This window comes from Bos indicus x Bos taurus, chromosome 4, assembly GCF_003369695.1.
Source record: "Bos indicus x Bos taurus breed Angus x Brahman F1 hybrid chromosome 4, Bos_hybrid_MaternalHap_v2.0, whole genome shotgun sequence".
NCBI lineage: Eukaryota > Metazoa > Chordata > Mammalia > Artiodactyla > Bovidae > Bos > Bos indicus x Bos taurus.
This window is the reverse complement of record NC_040079.1, coordinates 69,103,933-69,127,833: the sequence shown is the minus strand read 5'-3', so window position 1 is coordinate 69,127,833 and position 23,901 is coordinate 69,103,933. Positions and strand designations below refer to the sequence as shown.

General features: G+C 41.7%; 1 protein-coding gene across 3 annotated transcripts in view; it reads left to right on the top strand.

Moving 5' to 3' along the window:
• CTTNBP2 (cortactin binding protein 2) overlaps nucleotides 1–23,901 on the top strand; it is a 169,370-nt gene that overhangs the window by 96,103 nt on the left and 49,366 nt on the right. For all 3 annotated transcript variants that reach the window (XR_003510776.1, XM_027539615.1, XM_027539614.1), the window contains exons 8-9: nucleotides 5,318–5,569; nucleotides 15,474–15,591. Coding sequence is in view for 2 of the 3 variants with exons in the window: in XM_027539615.1 (XP_027395416.1) it covers nucleotides 5,318–5,569; nucleotides 15,474–15,591 (370 nt within the window). In the remaining variant the exon portion in view is untranslated. The remainder of the gene's footprint in view (nucleotides 1–5,317; nucleotides 5,570–15,473; nucleotides 15,592–23,901) is intronic.

The window sequence follows — 23,901 nt, the reverse complement described above, 5'->3', positions numbered from 1 at the left end:
AACAGGAAGCAGATTTGTGGCAGGACAGTGCCCATTGGCAGGACTTAGAGGAAGGTTATTTGTGCTCACTCTTCCTCACAGAGCTGACCTTTGTTTTTGCTGAGATTATGCAGCGTCTCACAGAGTTCAAGGTCATTGTTTAATTTGCCTCAGAACTTGAAGCACTGTGTGTGGAAGTCCAGTATGGAACCTAATAGGTTGAAGTAGCTTTGACTCCGTCCCACACAGTCCTGCTGCCTGCTGTACAGGGTGCACAGGTGAAGCCGGATTTAGAAATTGAAGAAATGTAGAGTCTGATTCACAAGAACAGTCCTTTGATACGACTTCTGCCTCAGCACACAAAAATGCATTTGAAACAAGTTCCTCCATTCGCCGTCCTAAGTTGGCCTTTATCATCCTATCATGATAGACTTGAAGACCAAGAATCAGCCCTTCACACCCTGACATGCATTTCTTCAGTGGGGGCCCATCTAAGGGCTGGCAGGTTTATGGGACCCACTCTTCACTGGGCTCAGGAATTTTTTTCCTGCAGTTTCCCAGGAGGTTAAAAGTATAATAATTACCACCCTATAGCATATTCATGATGAATGACAAGTGTAGACATCTTAATTGCCAAGATTATCTGAACCTTGGATTTCTTCTGTTAATAGAGAATTAACTATACTGTGCATCCATTTCACAGGAATCACCCTTAAAATTTTCTAGGATAGAAAGGTATATTGTATATTTTAAGGTCACTCTTAGATACTGGATTTTCTTAAGTTTTCAAAAGTAAACTCACAAATAATAGTATAATAGGAATGTAATATAAGCTAGGTATAGACATTTTCCATTGAGTCCTAGGGCTAGAGCTTTTTTTCTTTACTTTCTATTTATTTTTTGAAAATCTGAGAAAATAGTCCAGTGTTACTCTTATTCATGTTGTTTTATATATTTAAGAAATCTGTGGTACTACACATACTTACGGAGGAGGCAGTGGCACCCCACTCCAGTACTCTTGCCTGGAGAATCCCATGGATGGAGGAGCCTGGTGGGCTGCAGTCCATGGGGTCGCTAAGAGTCAGACACGACTGAGCGACTTCAGTTTCACTTTTCACTTTCATGCATTGGAGAAGGAAATGGCAACCCACTCCAGTGTTCTTGCTTGGACAATCCCAGGGACGGGGGAGCCTGGTGGGCTTCCGTCTGTGGGGTCGCACAGAGTCGGACACGCTGAGGTGACTTAGCAGCAGCAGCAGCACACATACTTATTGTAAAATTCTACCTTATATATGAAAAAGGAATGAATTTTACATCAATATCTGAATGAAAAATAAGTAGTGCAACATAAAAATTGAAGTCACATCCTGTAAGTTAGAGAACACAGAAATCCATGCTCTCAAACTAATTGTCGATGAACTGAATGAAATCTTTAGAAGTACAGAGGCTCCAAAGTACAGAGATAAACAGCATAATTGATAAAGGACCTTAAGGGAATAATTAATTATTTCGCACAACTTTTAATAAGAAATCAAAGGGGAATGAAGGATTTTAAGTTTTTCTGAAATGATTACATGGCCTTTGTAATATAAGGAAGGTCAAGAGCACTTACACTCTATTGCCTAATTAAGGCTGATTCCCAAGGAAAGGTATCCACAGCCCAACAAAGAACAAGCTATGAAACACTTTGCCTGCGTGGGATATTCCCAAGGACTATGTGATATTCCAGCTACTGCCAGCCATGGTCTTGCCTTAGCCAAGTTGATTCTGATGATGTGAAGTACAGAACCAGAGAAAAAGCCACAACATTCAGGAAGAGCTTTAGCAAATGATCAGATGACTCAGTCTAAATGTAGATTGTTACCATTTATTGTCTGTTTTCCTCTCTGTCTTCTACCCCATTATTTTTTTTTTGAAGTGTACTATCAATTCAATTCAGTCCAGTTCAGTCACTCAGTCGTGTCTGACTCTTTGTGACTCCATGGACTGCAGCTTGCCAGGCTTACCTGTCCATTACCAACTCCTGGAGCTTACTCAGACTCACGTCCATCGAGTCGGTGATGCCATCCAACCATCTCATCCTCTGTCATCCCCTTCTCCTCCCAACTTCAGTCTTTCCCAGCATCAGGGTCTTTTCCAGTGAGTCAGTTCTTTGCATCAGGTAGCCAAAGTATTGGAGTTTCCAGCATCAGTCCTTCCAATGAATATTCAGGACGGATTTCCTTTAGGATGGACTGGTTTGATCTACTTGCAGACAAAGGGACTCTCAAGAGTCTTCTCCAGCACCACAGTTCAAAAGCATCAGTTCTATTCATTGGAAAAAATTTAGTGTAGCAGTATGAAATACCAAATGAAAAAAAAAAAATAGGCTAGAGGGAAAATAAAACCAAAATACGTATCACAGAAATAATCATCAATTCTTTTATGATAGTCTTAAAAATCTAATGAAGATGGATACCTGAGTAGAAGGCAGACATCTCTCTATATAAAAATGAGAGACTACAGAGGTTTGTGACATTGTACAGCAGACAGGGATCAAGACCATCCCCATGGAAAAGAAATGCAAAAAAGCAAAATGGCTGTCTGGGGAGGCCTTACAAATAGCTGTGAATAGAAGAGAAGTGAAAAGCAAAGGAGAAAAGGAAAGATACAAGCATCTGAATGCAGAGTTCCAAAGAACAGCAAGAAAAGAAAGCCTTCCTCAGTGATCAATGCAAAGAAATAGAGGAAAACAACAGAATGGGAAAGACTAGAGATCTCTTCAAGAAAATTAGAGAGACCAAGGGAACATTTCATGCAAAGATGGGCTCAATAAAGGACAGAAATGGTATGGACCTAACAGAAGCAGAAGATGTTAAGAAGAGGTGGCAAGAATACACAGAAGAACTGTACAAAAAAGATATTCATGACCCAGATAATTACGATGGTGTGATCACTCACCTAGAGCCAGACATCCTGGAATGTGAAGTCAAGTGGGCCTTAGAAAGCATCACTACGAACAAAGCTAGTGGAGGTGATGGAATTCCAGTTGAGCTATTTCAAATCCTGAAAGATGATGCTGTGAAAGTGCTGCACTCAATATGCCAGCACATATGGAAAACTCAGCAGTGGCCACAGGACTGGAAAAGGTCAGTTTTCATTCTAATCCCAAAGAAAGGCAGTGCCAAAGAATGCTCAAACTACCGCACAATTGCACTCATCTCACAAGCTAGTAAAGTAATGCTCAAAATTCTCCAAGCCAGGCTTCAGCAATACGTGAACCGTGAACTTCCAGATGTTCAAGCTGGTTTTAGAAAAGGCAGAGGAACCAGAGATCAAATTGCCAATATCTGCTGGATCATGGAAAAAGCAAGAGAGTTCCAGAAAAACATCTATTTCTGCTTTATTGACTATGCCAAAGCCTTTGACTGTGTGGATCACAATCAACTGTGGAAAATTCTGAAAGAGATGGGGATATCAGACCTCTTGAGAAATCTGTATGCAGGTCAGGTAGCAACAGTTAGAACTGGACATGGAACAACAGACTGGTTCCAAATAGAAAAAGGAGTATGTCAAGGCTGTATATTGTCACCCTGCTTATTTAACTTCTATGCAGAGTACATCATGAGAAACCCTAGACTGGAAGAAACACAAGCTGGAATCAAGATTGCCGGGAGAAATATCAATAATCAAAAATCTCAGATATGCAGATGACACCACCCTTATGGCAGAAAGTGAAGAGGAACTCAAAAGCCTCTTGATGAAAGTGAAAGTGGAGAGTGAAAAAGTTGGCTTAAAGCTCAACATTCAGAAAACGAAGATCATGGCATGTGGTCCCATCACTTCATGGGAAATAGATGGGGAAACAGTTAAAACAGTGTCAGACTTTATTTTTGGGGGCTCCAAAATCACTGCAGATGGTGACTGCAGCCATGAAATTAAAAGACGCTTACTCCTTGGAAGGAAAGTTATGACCAACCTAGATAGCATATTCAAAAGCAGAGACATTACTTTGCCAACAAAAGTCTGTCTAGTCAAGGCTATGGTTTTTCCTGTGGTCATGTATGGATGTGAGAGTTGGACTGTGAAGAAGGCTGAGCGCTGAAGAATTGATGCTTTTGAACTGTGGTGTTGGAGAAGACTCTTGAGAATCCCTTGGATTACAAGGAGATCCAACCAGTCCATTCTGAAGGAGATCAGCCCTGGGATTTCTTTGGAGGGAATGATGCTGAAGCTGAAACTCCAGTACTTTGGCCACCTCATGCGAAGAGTTGACTCATTGGAAAAGACTCTGATACTGGGAGGGATTGGGGTCGGGAGGAGAAGGGGACGACAGAGGATGAGATGGCTGGATGGCATCACTGACTGATGGACGTGAGTCTGGGTGAACTCCGGGAGTTGGTGATGGACAGGGAGACCTGGCGTGCTGCGATTCATGGGGTTGCAAAGAGTCGGACACGACTGAGCGACTGAACTGAACTGAACAGAGGGGATCAAGATTTTCCTTAGAATAGAGTTTGTCAAACTTCAGTGCATCAGAGTTGCCCAGACGGCTGGTAAAACAGAATGCAGGGCCCCACCCCTTGAGATTTCTGATTCAGTAGTCTGGGATGAGGCTCAACAATTTACATTTCTAACAAGTTCACAGTTGGTGCTGATGGTGCTGATCAGTGAACCACACTTTGAGAACTGCTACCCTAAAAAAAAAAAAAATTCTGAGTCTGTTCTAGCAACCAGCTAAGTGGATGATTGGGGCTTCAAAGTAATATGTTTTAGAGAATAGGCCCAATATTTTAGTTGCAACAGTTTCTAAGCTTGCATTTACCAGTGTCCATCTGCAATCCCAGAGAGGCCCATAGAGGCCGATAGATAATTTTCCTTTATGTCTGCCTTTTCCATATTATCTAGAATCTTTCCTTCTGGAATCAGTGGCATAAAATTTTAAGATGACTAGAATTAGCACACTTCCCTATAAGTAGAGTTGGCTTATTATACTTGGATATAAATTTTTAAAAATGTGTATGCTGAAGTTCATTCTTTCATAATATTAAGTTGAGATTTTGTTTTACCATATATAATGCATATTTACCAGGCTGGGTATTACTAACTCACTCCAAATGGTTGAGTGTTAAGAAGAAACTCTTACAAAATAGCAGACATGAGTCAGAGCTATGGAAAAGGCACTAATTGACAGAGGTCTGAGAGAACCTAGCTCATCGATGATATTCAGGATTGGAATGCCTGCTTTTCCTGTCTCAGTGGTCCATGGCCAAGAATATTTAGATGTGAACTTTAAATAACACTGCTCTCAACATTCATGTTGTAATCAACTCTTTCCCCCTGGTTGTTTTATTTTCAGGATGGCTGGACACCAATTCATGCAGCCGTGGACACTGGTAATGTGGACAGCCTCAAGCTTCTTATGTACCACAGAGCCCCAGCCCATGGAAACAAGTTGCAGGAGGAGCCCGGGTTGGCCATCTTAGACTTGGATCAAGAAGAAGAGCATCATGAAGGCACATCCAAGCCTGTTGTTCCTGCAGACCTCATCAACCACGCTGACAGTGAAGGCTGGACTGCTGCCCATATTGCTGCTTCAAAGGGTTTTAAGGTGTGTCTGGTAGCAGCTGGCCTCATTATACAGTTGTAATTTGGTGAGTGGCAAAGTTGGCTGCTGTTGGCTGAGTGTATTTTGCTTGACTAATTGGAGACTGAGCAGCACTATTTTTGGAAATGATCAGCTTCCAGTAAGAACCAACTATATTTTTTGTCCAGCAGATATTTACCATCAAGCGTATATGAGATGTCATAAAAATCAGTTTGGAGTTTGTTAACAAATGTGGGAGTAATTCCAGACATTTTATCTCATTAAAATTAGGAAGAGAAATTGGATATTGATTGAGGCCTCAAGATTGTTTGAGTTAGTACCAAGGCCATGCAATAATTTTGAGGGAGAACCAGGATTCAGGTACACATGTTCTGTACTCTCAACTCCCTCACTATGCACTCTGTGTGCTGTCTCATGATTCATAAGAGAGAGTTCTAGATTTCACTCATTAGAGAAAGATTGTGATTATTAAAGAAATAACATGACATAGGAAGCCATCCATTCATGCTTCTTTTTCCATTTAAATCACTTTAGCAATATTGCTTTAACAATGAAAAGCTATCAGGAAGCTGAGTGCAAGGCATTATGGAAGCTAACATTTGTAGGAATCATTTATGTGATTAGGTAACTCCTAGTTCAGTGGCAGGAGTGCAAAATACAAGACAAGCATAGGATAAGAGAAGCACAGAAAATTTAAAACAAGGATAGTAGACATGTATTTGAGACAATACAAAAATGTAAATTCTTATTTTTTGCAAGACAGAATGCATGTATTTCAGGGAGCAGAGCTGTGGAATATTAGGCTCAGAAATGACTCATTCTGGAGGAGATAGAAATGATTTTGGCCTTGCAGGCTGGGTTACATTTGTCACCCATCACTGGGAGAGGAGAGTAGTTCAGATGCAGGGAACAGTAGGAATGGTATGGAAGTAGAGAGGCTCCAGTTGAGCTATGAAGAGTGGTGAGAAGACAAGACTAGGAGTTTCATAGTATGGCACAGGCCTTCGGTGATGCACTGAGTTTTATTTACTAGACAGAGTAAAACTGTTGAAAAGTTTGTACAAAGGAACAAAAGAATCATCTCTATAGTTTAAATTGCTTGATTGAGCAATGACATTTAGAAGATTTGGGATTATGAGAACGTTGATGGCAGGGAGAGAGACTAGGTGAAAGATGATGAGACTGGTAGAAATCATAAGAGAGGTCACAGAGTAGAAATGTCCAAGAACTGCAGACAGATTAGATGCATTGAATGAATGGGATGAATAGAAGGATCATAGTTACATTCCCAGAAAGAGGAAAGAAGAGGTGTTGTTGTGATCCAGCAGATAGAATGTGGGTTTAGGCATGCTGAATTTAATGCTGGGACGTGTTCATCCAGATGGAGATATCTGGAAATAGCTAGAAATGTGCATTTGGAGCTCCTGGTTGGTAACTTCCTGTGTTATGATCTAGAGCAGAAGCTGTTCATCTTGGACTTGGGTGTTTTTGAAACAAGTGAGAAACAGGAATGAGTCAGTCCAGTGTGGAGGTATTGCTTGGTAGTAGTAGTTTACTCCCGATTATCCTTTAAAAAAAAAAAAAAAAAAAACCTACAGTAATTATATGAGCTTGATATTTGTGTATTGATTTGAATGGAATGCAATGACATTTGACATAAAAGTACTTGGAAGGCAAAGATGGGAAATATGAAAGGCTTAAATTTGAATAGGCATAAGTAATCTAGGACAGTGACTCTCATTTGATGGAGAAAATGTATGTTGCAGGGGTGGATTTTTTACTTACCTCCCTCTTCTAGAAAATCTCAGAGTATAATGTGAAAGGTTACTGACAGTGGTAGGCTGTTCATACGCTCAACCTGAAGGCAAGAAAAAAAGAATATGAAACCTGAGCATCACTGAGAGGAGCTCTCCCTCCAGGGTGAGTAACCCTTTAGGGTGGGGGTTTATGGTGCCACTCAGCTCTTCCTTTATGAACTCCTCATTAGGCTTGGTGGTTTCATGGCTGAAGATGGTATCTTCATGGATTCCCAGGCCCTTGGCAACGTGGATGCTCTGTCAAGGGAAATAGAATTTCTCATGTCTAATATGACTCTTCCAATAGTCTCTTATTTTAAGAATTTAAGATAAATTTTGAATAAGAAGAGAGATTTTAGAAAGTAAGCGTGGCTGACAACATTGACACACTGCAAAGAAAAATAATAGATTAAAATAACAGGCTTTTTTTTTTTTTTTGCCCTGGAGTAGATACTTTGTCTTCCAGGCTTACTTCTTCATTACAATTAGGACATTTAAACTATGGAACTTCCCTGGTGGCTCAGAGGTTAAAGCGTCTGCCTCCAATGCGGGAGACCCGGGTTCGATTCCTGGGTCGGGAAGATCCCCTGGAGAAGGAAATGGTAACCCACTCCAGTACTCTTGCCTGGAGAATCCCGTGGACGGAGAAGCCTGGTAGGCTACGGTCCACGGGGTCGCAAAGAGTCAGACACGACTGAACGACTTCACTTCACTTCAAACTATGGAGAGATGAATAGACATTGGGAATGAAGACCAGATTGCCTGGTTTCATTACTCTTCACATGATACCACTCAGCCTGCCTTCCTAGTCATGGGTATTGGAAGATATTTTTGCATCCTTTGCCTAATACAGTGTTTATATCGTGGCTGAGATAGTTGTCCAGAGAGGTAATCTATTCACAACTAAGTTGCTAAGAGTAGTTTTCAGAAAAAATACATTACAGTCCTGAGTTAATCATTGTGTGGGTGAAGAGATTCTACACTGACCACAGTAGGGCTTAAAAGATGTATGTTTTTTTTTTTTTCTACCATAGCATACATGTGTCCGATCTACATAAGGTAGTAGCGCATTGTTACCCAAGAATATCACTTCAGTTTCCACATGTTTCTCAACTGACAAACGTGGGATTTTGGAGCTTGAAGACACATAGCTCATCTATTCCAACCCCCTTGCCTTGCAGATGAAAAAGTTTCAGTTTTGGGAAATCGCATAACTAATTCCCCAAAGTCAATTCAAAGAAGATCAGGTTCCTCAGTCAGTCCTTTTTCCACTTAGTTCTTGGTCTTTTTCCCAATGACTAAGCAATTTATAATCACCATTTGGTCTTTGGTAACCAGCATAGCTCTCTCTAAAGCTGGTCTGTGACTACTGCACGGCCGAACTCGTCACTGAGGATAAACTTGTTTTCATCACTCAGTGTGCGTAGATAGAAGAATTTCTTAGTGAAACTCTGTGTTCTGTCATGAGAACTTTGACACATCAAGTTCCTGCAGCAGAAATAGATTAGGGAGAGTATCTGGATTTGAGCATCTGGTTGTCAAAGCTCTCATACAACAGATTCTTAATTTGAGGGACTCTGCATGTTGTAAGTCCAGGAGTAGATTATAACTCTAGCTTACATATTGCCAAAGGTGGAGGCTACCTATCACTCCTGTTCTTACTCAGTCTTTCTGGGTTGTTTAACATGTTGATTCTAATGCAGACCTCTCCTTGGCTTCCACAACACTGCCCCTTCTTTGCTTCCCTTCTGAATTTGATGATCAGGCTTTTTCTTTGTTTTTTTTTTTTTTTTTTTCTGGTTTTTCTTTTTTAACCCTAGGAAACTCCCAAGCCATCCTAGCTGCCTAGTCCTATTTTTAAGAATTTATCCAGTCTTTCAACTTCAACTGTGGCTTCTACAGTAACTATTCCCAAGCCCAGATCTCCCACCTGGCTTTTTACCTGCTTTCCAGTCATTTATTTTCCACCATCCTAGAGGTCATCCCTAAGCAGGCCCGTGGTCCTCTGGTCAGGCAGTGGTCCTCTTGTTGCCATCTTTATGCTGTTCTCGCATTGTTCTGGGATTGTAGACTGACTGATGCCTTTTTAGCTCTTAACCAGGTGAATCCCAGGCATTTCCTCCCACATTCTAGCATCCGCCCTAAATGGATGGTCTGCATGAGGTGTGTATCTTAAGTGCAGAGGCCCACATAGAGCCCTACAATGTAGATTTTCTCTCCCTAGGTCATGCCTACAAAGAAGAAAAAAAATGATAGGAGTCCTTAAAATTCTTTCTTGTCACAGAGAGTTGGGTACCTGGCTAGAAAAGACAAAGACAGGATAATTTGTGAGGTTGGACCAAATCTTTGGGACTAGATGCTAATCATGGTAAATAGAAATCCAGTCTTTGGAGTCTTTTATTTTTTGTGCTTTTGATTCTCCTTGACTATTTTCCTCTTAATTTTTATAAGATTATTTTTGAAAAGGCCAGATTGACTCAACTGTGTGTAGACAAAGGAAAGGCTCTTTTTTAAAACCTCATTCCAGAATGTCCAGTGCAGAGCGTTGCACACTTGCTTAATTTAACCACCAGTGACTTACTGACAGGATCCTAAAGGATTCTCACATAAACCTGGCCAACCAGAGTTGTGCTCCCACCCCTCACTGAAGAGCTGCACTTTCCAGTGTTTTCCAGTATTTTCCACTGACACCTTTCATGGATCTAATTTGACCCTTTTTCTCCTCTCACTCTATACTTTCCCCCTTGAATGATCTTACTGGTCCCCAGAATATAATCTGTAGATGTTCCAAAATCTTCTCTCTAGCCACTTACTCACGTCATCAGTCCTTTCAGGAAGATCCTGTGTACGAAGCCCACGATTTACAGGGCATCTCCTTGATAGCCCAGTTGGCCCAATACAGCCCTTGTGGATGCCCATCATCCCAATGGAACCATTAACAGTGCCCCCTTTTACTCCTAAAAGTGTCTTAGTTCAGACAGATGTACGGTAACCCTATCGATGGCCATTGCTATCTATCTATAGTGGTGATGGTGGTGTTTAGTCACTCAGTTGTGTCCAGCTCTTTGTGACCCCATGGACTGTAGCCTGCCAGGCTCCTCTGTCCATGGGATTTCCCAGGCAAGAATATTGGAGTGGGTTGCCATTTCCTTCTCCAGGGGATCTTCCTGACCAGGGATCGAACCCATATCTCCTGCAAATCTCATGCATTGCAGGTTGCTTCTTTACTGCTGAGCCATCCAGGAAGCCCTACTGATGACCATATTCGCATTTATTTCCACCAAACAGCTCCATGAGGATGTGTCCCCAGACTTCTGTGTTTATAGTGCATCTCTGTTCCTCCTCTCTTAATCCAGTAACATCATCTGACATTTGTGTCTCTTGCTCCATCTTCCTAAGTTACTGAGTTCAAATGATGGATACAATTCTAGATTTTATTCCTTTATAAATGAGTGCATGAACAAAGAGGAGGCTTTGTTTTTAAACACATTCCAGGATGTCCCTCGGGGAGCCCTCATCACAGGCTGTCTGAACTTGCATAGGCTGCTGTGGTCTCCCCATCTCCAGTCTCACCACCTCCTTTATGCTGCTTTGAGAGGGACCTTTCTAGTTGGTCGTGTATTTTACCCCTCATCTTTCCAAGGATAACTGATCTTTCTGTCACTTCGAAGATGAGTGCCAGCCCTGTACGTGACAGTCAGGTCCCTTCCAGCTCTGGCCTCAGCCTCTTTGCACCAGCACACTGCTGGCTCCTTCTCCCCTGTGCTCTCTGCTCGAATCCTGCAGATATCCTGTGCTGTCTCCTCTCCCTGCCTTTGCATCTGCTGTTCCCATTACCCCAAATGCCCCCTTCTGTCCTGACCCCTCCCTGCCTGGAAAACATCTCAGCTTAGGTCTTGGCTTCCAGGAGTTCATTGCTCCCAGGGTACCTCTTCACACTTCACTTAGGGAGCTTGTTCTTTACTGGAATTATTTATATACCCGCTTCCCTCTCCACTGCCTCCAAAAAAATCACTTTCATCATTGTATATATTGTGCTCAGCAGCCTCTGGCCCACGGGTACTAAACGTTTGTTGAATCAAGGAGTAAATGAGTAAATTTTATGACAGTTCTCTCTTAACCGGTCTCCTTCCTGTCACTTTGTTTTTCAGTATGTCTTCCAAACTCACTAGTTGGTTTTCAGAACTGAGTTGATCACGGCACTTGTCTACCCAGACGTATCCTTCTGTCTCCTGCAAAGAGTCATGCTCCCTCACCCTCAGCCCTTCCTGGCTAACTCCAGCCACCTTCGTCTCCCCCCTAAATCTCTGCTTCCTCAGCTGTTGTTACCCATCGTGTTGTTTCTCCATCTCCCCTGCTCTGCCCAGCAGTGGGCACAGCCACATCCCAAGGTTGTTCCTGACGTGGGTGCTGGACCTCACCTGTGCATTTGCGGACTGAATTCCCTCCCACTCCCTCTGCCCAAGCTCAGTGTCTCAGGTTTCCTGCCCTGAGCTGGATCTTATCTCGAGCTCTTTGGACGTGAGTGTTCTTTTTAGTCTACCTGGCACTGGTACCTTTCTTCTCAGCTCTTAAAGGCCACTGACAGAGGTGGTTCATTGACCCTAAACATCCCTTCTCCCCTCTTCTACAATAACAAACCTCTCAGAGTTCAGCCCCAAATAAAGACTACATTTTCCAGCTTCCTGGAAGATGACCATGGCTGCCTACCTAAGTTCTGGCAATTGGGATGTGAGTGAAAATAGAAGCCGAAACCAAAGCCCACTGCCTTTTAAAGTTTCTGCTCGCTAGAGACATGTATCTATGTTGTGGTTAATAGCACTTTAACTTAGACTTAGTCATCTGGACTACCTGCTCTACATCCCTTGGAATAGTCTACCCAGTTTAGGTCCCCTGAGAATCCGTGTCCAGAAACAGCAGTTGGCATCACAGCATTTGTTCTCTTCGCTCAGATCCCACCCATCAGTGAGAGAGCTTAGATGTTTTTCTCTACCTTTCCCGCTTCTTCTTCTGCTGAGTAAAACTTTGCCCCTCACTTCCATAGGCCCCCTTTCCTGCATGTTTTCCTCATGACTCTTGACAACATGTCATGTTTCTGCCGGAGAAACAGAACTGTTACCTTATTCATCGTCACAACCCTGGGGTCTTGACACAGCTCCTGGCATGCAGGTGCTTAGTTCCTATTTCATAACGTTGTGAGGTTTGATGAGCACTAAATACACGTGCAGTCTTGTAACGGTGCCTGGCGCTTAGCATGTGCTTGAATAGTTTTTGTAGCTGCTGTTGTTAAGTGTCGGTTAGGTAAAGTTCTCATCTTCTTTGTGTTCCCCATGGAGCTCAGCAGAGTGCTGGGAGACTCACAGTTGTGGCCCCATTTGGATATGCCTTATTCTGCTGTCTTTCTGACATTCTGTGCTTCCTTATAGAGAAAGCCACTGCTTAGATTATTGCCTACTGATCTGCCTGACTATAATAATTATACACAACCCACCTTATAGGTGGACTTGAATCTTGCAAATTTTGGTTGCATCTTTTATCATTTCTGTTTCTAATTTGAACTAACATCACCTAGAATTGTGACATTTGTTGATGTGCTATAATTCCTCACCACTTACTTGAATACTTGGGCTGTTTTCTAATTAGTGATGATTATGTTGATTGTAACAAATACAGCAAGCTAATAAATATTGAGAGTGTTCTATGTGCCAAGAATATAAATTACTAGCTTTTCATTTAAATCACCTAACAACCTTTTGAAATATAGATATATGAGACACAGATAAGGAAACTGAAGCAGAAAATGTTAAATGATTTACCAAAAGTCAGATAAAAATCATTTATATTGGCAGGATAAGACACCAGGTCTGTTTTACCTCTAACCTGTTTTTGCTACAAGTACTAACTTGTGTAATAAATGTATTATTTCTGTCTCTTATCATCTGAGAATTCATGAAGTTTAGTGCTCAGATTTCATTCTGCTTGAATCTTTTATTTGAGTCAATTTCATTAACTCTCATGCATTTACTGATGTTGTACAAATTAGTAATATCAATGGGATAAAAACTATTATTTATTTATTTGGCTTAGTTTTTAGTTCATTTCTTAGCTTAGTGATTTTTTAAAACTTGAGCCCCAGATCTATGAAAGCCAGACTTGATTGTTAGAGGAGATTCCTCCAGCCTCGACAGCAGCAGTGATAAACGCTGTCAGTTAATCCCTTTGCAGGCAAACAGATTTTCTTTATTCAGCTCCTCCATTTTGCAGGTACCAAGGCCTTGTCTCCCATCCCCTCAAGCATCCAAAAAGAGCCCCTATATTAAATCAGCACTGGCTTCCTTTTCATATTTCACTTACTTGGTGATCTCAGCTTACTCTTTTTCTTTCTGACCCTTATGCGTTCCTTGTATTTCCTCGTGGACTATGATTGCATTTAAAATATGTTTAGGAGGCAATAGGAAGCAACTGGAACTCAAATATACTCCTGGTGGGAGTGGAGTTTGGTATAGCCACTTTTAAAAGCTCTTTGCAGTATACACAGATACAGAACGTGTGCATACCCTGTGCCCCAGCAGACCGACTCTGTATGTATACCCAATAGAAATGTGTACCTGTGTCTGCCAAAGGACACGTATCAGAATGTCCATAGTAGAACCCAAATGCCCACCAACAAGAGTAGAGATGAACTGTGGTATATCCATGTGATACACAGTAATTTTAAAATAGGATGAATTGAATTATAACTATTCCTAATACATGTATGAATTTTATAGTATTATGGTGATTGAAAAGAAGCCAGATATAAAAGTGTACCTGTAATATGGTTCCATTTATATAAAACTCTTAAAACAGGCTAAGTGGACTTCCCATCTTAGAAATCATAATAGTAGCTGCCTTTGTGAGGAGAAAGGAGGGATTAGTGGTTGAGATGGAACATTAAGGGGGCTTCCAGAATACTCCTCCCACAAGTATGTTCACTTTGTGGTAATTCTGCAAGCTTCACACTTATTTATGTACTTTTCTACATAGATATTATGTATGTATTTTCCTTACATCAGTAAGGAAAACATGTTTTATAAAACACACAAAAAAGTATCTTACAGCAAGATTAGGGAAAGCTGTTCAGACTCCTAGTTTACTGGGTTGTCAAAAGTGAAAGTCTGCCCAAAGCCTGTGTGTGTGTGTGTGTGTGTGTAAGTGTGTGTGTACGTGTAGGGAAGTGATGAAAAGAACAGTGCTTGTTTTGGTTGTTAGTTCCTTTTCATGGTTTCTGGTTTATTCCATTTTGTGCTTACTTTGATGGGAAATCAGGAGACAAATCAGGAAGTAATAGAAGTTGAAATAGCAGAGCTCCTTGATAAATATCCCAATGTAGTATCCTGCCATGCACTTACTTGAAAATGTTTGCATATATATATATTGTCTGTCTACCACTTTGAATCGAAAAACTTTGGAAAACCAAGACCTTTCACCTCAAAGGCTAGTGATACCTTTTGAGTGGAGACTCCCTGGAGCAATACAGAAGAAACTTAAAAAGCAAGGGCACGTAACTTCCATGTCTATTGAGAGTGTTTTTCTAAAACCTCAGTCAATATGGTATTTACATATAATTTTCAAATAAAAAATAAGACAACATAAGATCCAAAATATATTTGTGGTTACAAGGACTCTGGGACAGAATTTGAACTCTGCACTTTTATGACCAGGAAGACAATACCTGGTCTAGAAGACAATGCTGGGCATTCGGTTGTAGCAGAAGTCTTTTTGTATTTCCAGATTACCATAAAAGGATACTGTCTGCCCAAGTCTTTTTCCCTTAATGGCACTCTGCAAACTGAGTGATTAGTCAGCCAGTTTTTGTCTTGGAACCTAAGAGGCTGTTCTAAGAGCAGCAGTGTTTTGATCCTGTGAATCACATGTAAATGAAGCCCTCTTTGCTTTTTACTTGGAGACAGTGTTTAGATTAATCTGTATATTTGGGTTGTTGGAAAAGAAATAAGCTTTCTGATCGAGAATTCCTGATTGGCTTGCCACAGGTTGCTGAATCTTCCCTTGGAGTTTTCACTTGAGTTGATTCATTTGGACAGGAGGTAATGGAGTTCTTGTCTTCACAGAACTGCCTAGAAGTCTTGTGTAGGCACGGAGGGCTGGAGCCGGAAAGAAGAGATAAGTGTAATCGGACCGCACACGATGTTGCTACTGATGACTGCAAGCACCTGCTGGAGAATCTGAGTGAGTGCCTGTGCAGCTGCGCGGCTTGTCCTGCATCCACAATGCAGGGGCCTCTGGGACTGTGGGGAAGATGCTGATGCAGCTTCAGTTTTCTCATTCTCTTCTTAACTTCTATTCAACACTAGCTGCTATAGAAACACTGATTATAAATGGGATACTTTTATTTTTCCATGTAGAATGGCTTTTTACAGAATTACTGAAACAGTGCTAGCTCTTTCTAGTCTTTGACCTTGGACAATATTTAATAATCATTGCTTTTTTTTCTTCTGACTTAGATTATCTTTCTAGACATGAGACTAGGAAGGTACAAAAAAAAAAAAATCATGGCCAACTAGTTTGCTATTAGCTGTCTTTGTGAATGTAGGCAGGTCAGTTATCTCTCAATATCTGGTTGCCTGCCTGTCTAGGAAGATAACCTTTTGATTCCATTCTAGCTCTAAGAGTATATGCTTCTCAGCACATGCTGTGAAAGTTTCACTTGCGGGTGTGTGAATATGGAGTTCTCAGTTCATTTCAGTCACTCAATTGTGTCCAACTCTTTGTGACCCCATGAACTATAGCATTCCATGCATCCCTGTCCATCACCAACTCCCGGAGTCCACCCAAACTCATGTCCATTGAGTCGGTGATGCCATCCAACCATCTCATCCTCTGTCGTCCCCTTCTCCTCCTGCCCTCAATCTTTCCCAACATCAGGGTCTTTTCAAATGAGTCAGCTCTTCCCATCAGGTGGCCAAAGTATTGGAGTTTCAGCTTCAACATCAGTCTTTCCAGTGAACACCCAGGACTGACCTCCTTTAGGATGGACTGGTTGGATTGCCTTGTAGTCCAAGGGACTCTCAAGAGTCTTCTCCAACACCACAGTTCAAAAGCATCAATGCTTCATTGCTCAGCTTTCTTTATACTCCAACTCTCACATCCATACATGACTATTGGAAAAACCATAGCCTTGACTAGACAGACCTTTGTTGGCAAAGTAATGTCTCTGCTTTTGAATATGCTATCTAGGTTGGTCATAACTTTCCTTCCAAGGAGGAAGCATCTTTTAATTTCATGGCTGCAGTCACCATCTGCAGTGATTTTGGAGCCGCCCCAAAAATAAAGTCAGCCACTGTTTCCACTGTTTCCTCATCTATTTGCCATGAAGTGACGGGACCGGGTGCCATCTTAGTTTTCTGAATGTTCAGTTTGAAGCCAACTTTTTCACTCTCCTCTTTCACTTTCATCAGGAGGCTTTTTTTTTTTTGCATCCAAGTACTGCATTTCAGACTCTTTTGTTGACCATGATGGTGACTCCATTTCCTCTAAGGGATTCCTGCCCACAGTAGTAGATATAATGGTCATCTGAGTTAAATTCACCCATTCCAGTCCATTTTAGTTCGCTGATTCCTAGAATGTCAACGTTCACTCTTGCCACCTCCTGTTTGACCACTTCCAGTTTGCTCTGATTCATGGACCTAACATTCTAGGTTCCTATGCAATAATGCTCTTTACAGCATTGTACCTTGCTTCTCTCACCAGTCATATCCACAACTGGGTGTTGTTTTTGCTTTGGCTCCATCCCTTCATTCTTTCTGAAGTTATTTCTCCACTGATCTTCAGTAGCATATTGGGCACCTACCAACCTGGAGTGCTAGATCAAATGAAATAGTCTGACCTCTTATGTCAGGATGATCACTCACCCCATCCGGTCAGCCAGCCCTCTCAGTAGTTGGTCTTGAGCTTACATTCTAACACTGAGACAGAAAATGAACAATAAACATAAGAAATGATTCATTATATAGTATGTGAGATGATAATATGTGTTACATAAAAGACCAAGAGGGATGGGGAGTGAGAGGGTAGGTTTCAATTTTTAAAATGATAGGCAGGTAGCCTCACCACTAAGACATTTGAGCAAACACTTGGAGGTGAGGAAGGGGTAGCTCTGAGACTCTCTCAGGTAAGAACTTTCCAGGCAGAGTGTCAAATGGACTGATGCCCTAACAAGTAGGAGCCTATCTGTGTGTTTGAGGAACGGCACTCAGGGCTGAATGACCGGGTTGGAATGAGTGAGGGAAGGAAATAGGAAGACAGGTCAAAGAATTTACAGGAGGGCAGGAGGGTGGAGCCATTTTGGGGACTTAAGGTAGCTATTTCAGTGTTTGAGCATAGGAGTGATGGGACCTGGTGTACATTTTTTTTTTTAAGAATTTCTGTCCTTTTTTAAATTTAGGAACATTATAAGCAGTCCTACCCTATTAAAAAAGATATCTGTTAGCTATTTCATGATAGAATTTGCTTTTATTGACTTAGACATAAGTGAGCTTCTAACTAATACAACATTGTAAATCAACCGTATTCCAAAAAAATTGCTTAAATGGTTACTAAGAAAAGATAAAGGAATCTCATAATAATTGTAAAAGCGAATCCTGGCAATGTCCCTAATAAGAATGGTGTACATTATAATGGTGTCTCTAACTGCTTTGTCAACCATCAACTAGGAAGTCACAGGCCTAATATAGCCAGTAATGACGTCTCAGTTCAGGATCGTAGTAGATAAGGACATGTGGGTTCTGGATATAGCTAAGGATAAGCCAACAGAACTTCCTAATCACTGACTGTGAATTACGAGAGATGGGATTTATGGATAACGCCCAAGATTTTCAGCCTGAACAACTGGCAGTATAGCGTTGCCCTCAGCTGTCAAGGGAAAGGCTGTGGGTGAAGCTGATTTTGTCGACAAAGATCAGGAGTTACATTTTGAATTATGAATTTGAGACATCTTTTAGGGTGTCTCTGTAGGAGGTATCAGATAAGCAAGAATTCTGAAGATGGGTATGAGCTGGGTTTACATATCTGAGAATCAGCAGTCTAGAGATAGTTTTTAAAGTCATGGAACTGGATTAGGTTATGAAGGCAGTGAACACAGATAAAAAAAATAAGAGAAAATCCCGTGGACGGAGGAGCCTGGTAGGCTGGAGTCCATGGGGTTGCGAAGAGTCAAACATGACTGAGCGACTTCACTTTGACTTTTCACTTTCATGCATTGGAGAAGGAAATGGCAACCCACTCCAGTGTTCTTGCCTGGAGAATCCCAGGGACAGCAGAGCCTGGTGGGCTGCTGTCTTATGGGGTTGCACAGAGTTGGACACAACTGAAGTGACTGAGCAGCAGCAAACAGGGAAGGGGCCAGCAAAGGAACAACATTAGAGGATGACCAGTGAAATGTGAGGAAATCCATGAGGAGTGAATTGAAGAGCAGAGAGATCAGTTATGTTGGAAGCTGTTGAGTAAAGACTGAAAATAAAAATCTAGTAGTTGGTCATTTCCCCTTCATGGATCACAGGCTTCTTGTGGTGAAAGGGCTTGCATAACTCAGTGAAGCCATGAGCCTTGCCATGCAGGGCCACCCAAGATGAATGGGTCATAGTGAAGAGTTGAGATAAAATGTGGTCCACTGCAGGAAGAAGTATTTTTTGCCAAGAGAACCCAATCAACAGTATGAAGAGGCAAACAGATACAACACCGGAAGAGGAGCCCTCTGTGTGAGAAGGTGTCCAGTATGCTACAGAGGAAGAGCAGAGGGCAATTACTAATAGCTCCAGGAAGAATGAAATGTCTGGGCTAAAGCAGAAATGATGCTCAGTTGTGGATGTGTCTGGTGGTGAAAGTAAAGTCTGATGCAGTAAAGAACAATATTGCATAGGAACCTGGAATGTTAGGTCCATGAATCAAGGTAAATTAGACATGGTCAAGCAGGAGATGGCAAGATTGAACATCAACATCTTAGCAATCAGTGACTGAAATGGACAAGAATGGGCAAATTTAATTCAGATGACCATTGCATCTACTACTGTGGGCAAGACTCACTTAGAAGAAATGCAATAGCCCTCATAGAGTCCAATATGCAATACTTCGGTGCAATCTCAAAAATGATAGAATGATCTCAGTTCATTTCCAAAGCAAACCATTCAACATCACAGTAATCCAAGTCAGTGTGCCAACCACTGATGCAGAAGAAGCTGAAGCTGACTGCTTCTATGAAGAATTACAAGACTTTCTAGAACCAACACCAAAAAAAGATGTCTTTTCATCATAGGGGATTTGAATGCAAAAGTAGGAAGTCAAGAGAGACCCAGAATAACAGGCAAGTTTGGCCTCAGAGTACAAAATAAAGAAGCAGGGCAAAGGCTAATAAGAGTTTTCTTAAGAGAACACACCGGTCGTAGCAAATACCATTTTCCAACAACCCAAGATATGACTATATGTGGACATCACCAGGTGGTCAATACCAATATCAGATTGATTATGTTCTTCACAGACCCAGATGGAGAAACTCTATATAGTCAGCAAAAAAACAAGACCTGGAGCTGCCTGTGGCTCACATCATGGGCTTCTTATTGCAAAACTTAGGCTTTAATTAAAGAAAGTAGGGAAAACCATTAGGCCATTCAGGTATGACCTAAATCAAATCCCGTATGATTATACAGTGATGGTGACGACTAGCTTCAAAGGAGTAGATCTGATAGAGTGTCTGAAGAACTATGGACAGAGGTTCATAACATTGTACAGGAGTTAGTGATCAAAACCATACCAAAGAAAAAGAAATGCAGGATGGCAAAGTGGTTGTCTGAGGAGGCTTTACAAATAGCTGAGAAAGAAGAGAAGTGAAGGGCAAAGGAGAAAAGGAAAGATATACCCAACTGAATGCAGAGTTCCAGAGAATAGCAAGGAACGATAAGAAACCCTTCATAAATGAACAGTGCGAAGAAGTAAACAATAGAATGGGAAATACCAGAGATCACTTCAAGAAACTTGGAAATATCAAGGGAACATTTCATGTGAGGATGGTGCATGATAAAAGACAGAAATGGTAAGGACCTAACAGAAGCAGAAGAGATTAAGAAGAGGGGGCAAGAATACACCAAAGAACTATACAAGAAAGGTCTTAATGACCCAGATAACCACGATGGTGTGGTAACTCACCTACAGCCAGACATCCTGGAGTGTGAAATTAAGTGGGCCTTAGGAAGCATTACTACGAGCAAAGCTAGTAGAGGTGAAGGAATTCCAGTTGAGCTATTTAAAATCCTAAAAAATGATGCTGTTGAAGTGCTGCATTCAATATTTCAGCAAATTTGGAAAACTCAGCAGTGGCCATAGGACTAGAAAAGGTTAATTTTCATTCCAGCCCCAGAGAAGAGCAATGCCATAGATATTCAAACTACTGTACAGTTGCCCTCATTTTGCATGTTTGCAAGGTTATGCTCAAAATTCTTCAAGCTAGGCTTTAAGAGTATGTGAACCGAGAACTTCCAGATGTATAAGCTGGATTTAGAAAAGGCAGAGGAACCAGAGACCAAATTGCCAATATCCTTTGGATCACAGAAAAAGCAAGGGAATTCCTGAAAAAGCATCTATTTCTGCTTCATTGAGTATGTTAAGTCTTTGACTGTGTGGATCCCAACAGTTTGTTAAAACTTGTTAAAGAGAGGGGAGTACCAGACTCCCTTACCTGTCTGCTGAGAAACCAGTATGCAGGTCAAGAAGCATGAGTTAGAACCGGACACAGAGTAGTTGACTGGTTCAAAATAGGGAAAGGAGTATATCAAGGCTATCTACTGTCACCCTGCTTATTTAACTTCTGTTCACAGTACTGGGCCTCCCAAGTGGCGCTAAAGGTAAATAACCTGCCTGCCAATGCAAAAGACATAAGAGGTAGGGTTTCTATCTCTGAAAGAGGGCGTGGCAACCCATTCCAATGTTCTTGCCTGGAGAATCCCATGGACAGAGGTGCCTGGCTGGCAATAGCCCATGCAGTCACAAAGAGTCAGACAAAACTGAAGCACCTTAGCATGTACACATGCAGAGTACGTCACGCAAAATGCTGGGCTGGATGGATCATAAGCTGGAATCAAGACTGCCAGGAGAAATATCAATAAGCTCAGATATGCAGAGGATAGAACTCTAATGGCAATGGCAGAAGGTGAAGAGGAACTAAAGGGCTTCTTGATGAGGGTGAAAGAGGAGAGTGAAAAACCTGGGTTAAAACTCAACATTCAAAAAACTAAGACCTTGGCATCTGGTCCTTTTGGAAACAGTGAGAAACTTTATTTTCTTGGGCTCCAAAATCACTGTAGACGGTGACTGCAGTCATGAAGATGCTTGCTCCTTGGAAGGGAAGCTATGACAAACCTAGACAATGTATTAAAAAGCAGAGCCATCACTTTGTCCATAGAGTCAAAGCTAGGGTTTTCCCAAAAGTCATGTATGGATGTGAGAGTTGGACCATAAAAAAGGCTGAGTGTCAAAAAATGGATGTTTTCTAGCTGTGGTCCTGTGGAAGATTCTTGAGAGTCCCTTGGACTGCCCAGAGATCAAACCAGTCAATCCTAAAGGAAATCAGCCCTGAATATTCACTGGAAGGACTGATGCTGAAGCTCCAGTATTTGACCACCTGATGGGAAATGCCGATTCATTGGAAAAGACCCTGATGCTGGGAAAGTGAAAGTGAAAGTTGTTCAGCCCTGTCTGACTTTTTGCAACCCCATGGACAATCAGTTCAGTTTAGTCGCTCAATCATAGCCGACTCTTTGTGACCCCATGAATCCCAGCACGCCAGGCCTCCCTGTCCATCACCAACTCCCGGAGTTTACCCAAACTCATGTCCATTGAGTCGGTGATGCCATCCAGCCATCTCATCCTGTGTTGTCCCCTTCTCCTCCTGCCCCCAATCCTTCCCAGCATCAGGGTCTTTTCTAATGAGTCAACTCTTTGCATGAGGTGGCCAAAGTATTGGAGTTTCAGCTTCAGCATCAGACCTTCCAATGAACACCCAGGACTGATCTCCTTTAGGATGGACTCTAATGGTTGGATCTCTTTGCAGTCCAAGGGACTCTCAAGAGTCTTCTCCAACACCACAGTTTAAAAGCATCAATTCTTTGGCGCTCAGCTTTCTTCACAGTTCAACTCTCACATCCATACATGACCACTGGAAAAACCATAGCCTTGACTAGACGGACCTTTGTTGGCAAAGTAATGTCTCTGCTTTTGAATATGCTATCTATGTTGGTCATAACTTTCCTTCCAAGGAGTAAGTGTCTTTTAATTTCATGGCTGCAGTCACCATCTGCAGTGATTTTGGAGCCCAGAAAAATAAAGTCTGACACTGTTTCCACTGTTTCCTCATCTATTTCCCATGAAGTGATGGGACCGGATGCCATGATCTTAGTTTTCTGAATGTTGAGCTTTAAGCCAACTTTTTCACTCTCCTCTTTTACTTTCATCAAGAGCCTTTTGAGTTCCTCTTCACTTTCTGCCATAAGGGTGGTGTCATCTGCATATCTGAGGTTATTGGTATTTCTCCCGGCAATCTTGATTCCAGCTTGTGCTTCTTCCAGCCCAATGTTTCTCATGATGTACTCTGCATATAAGTTAAATAAGCAGGGTGACAATATACAGCCTTGATGTACTCCTTTTCCTATTGGGAACAGGTCTGCTGTTCCATGTCCAGTTGTAACTATTGCTTCCTGACCTGCATACTGGTTTCTCAAGAGGCAGGTCAGGTGGTCTGGTATCCCCATCTCTTTCAGAATTTTCCACAGGTTATTGTGATCCATACAGTCAAAGGCTTTGGCATAGTCAATAAAGCAGAAATAGATGTTTTTCTGGAACTCTCTTGCTTTTTCCATGATCCAGCAGATGTTGGCCATTTGATCTCTGGTTCTTCTGCCTTTTCTAAAACCAGCTTGAACATCTGGAAGTTCACAGTTCACGTATTGCTGAAGCCTGGCTTGGAGAATTTTGAGCATTACTTTACTAGCATGTGAGATGAGAGCAATTGTGTGGTAGTTTGATCATTCTTTGGCACTGCCTTTCTTTGGGATTGGAATGAAAACTGACCTTTTCCAGTCCTGTGGCCACTGCTGAGTTTTCCAAATTTGCTGGCGTATTGAGTGCAGCACTTTCACAGCATCATCTTTTAGGATTTCAAATAGCTCAACTGGAGTTCCATCACCTCCACTAGTTTTGTTCACAGTGATGCTAAGGTCCACTTGACTTCACATTCCAGGATGTCTGGCTCTAGGTGAGTGATCACACCATTGTGATTATCTGGTTTGTGAAGATCTTTTTTGTACAGTTCTTTGTATTCTTGCCACCTCGTCTTAATATCTTCTGCTTCTGTTAGGTCCCTACCATTTCTGTCCTTTATTGTACCCATCTTTGCATGAAATGTTCCCTTGGTATCTCTAATTTTCTTGAAGAGATCTCTAGACTTTCCCATTCTGTTATGTTCATCTATTTCTTTGCATTGATCGCTGCAGAAGG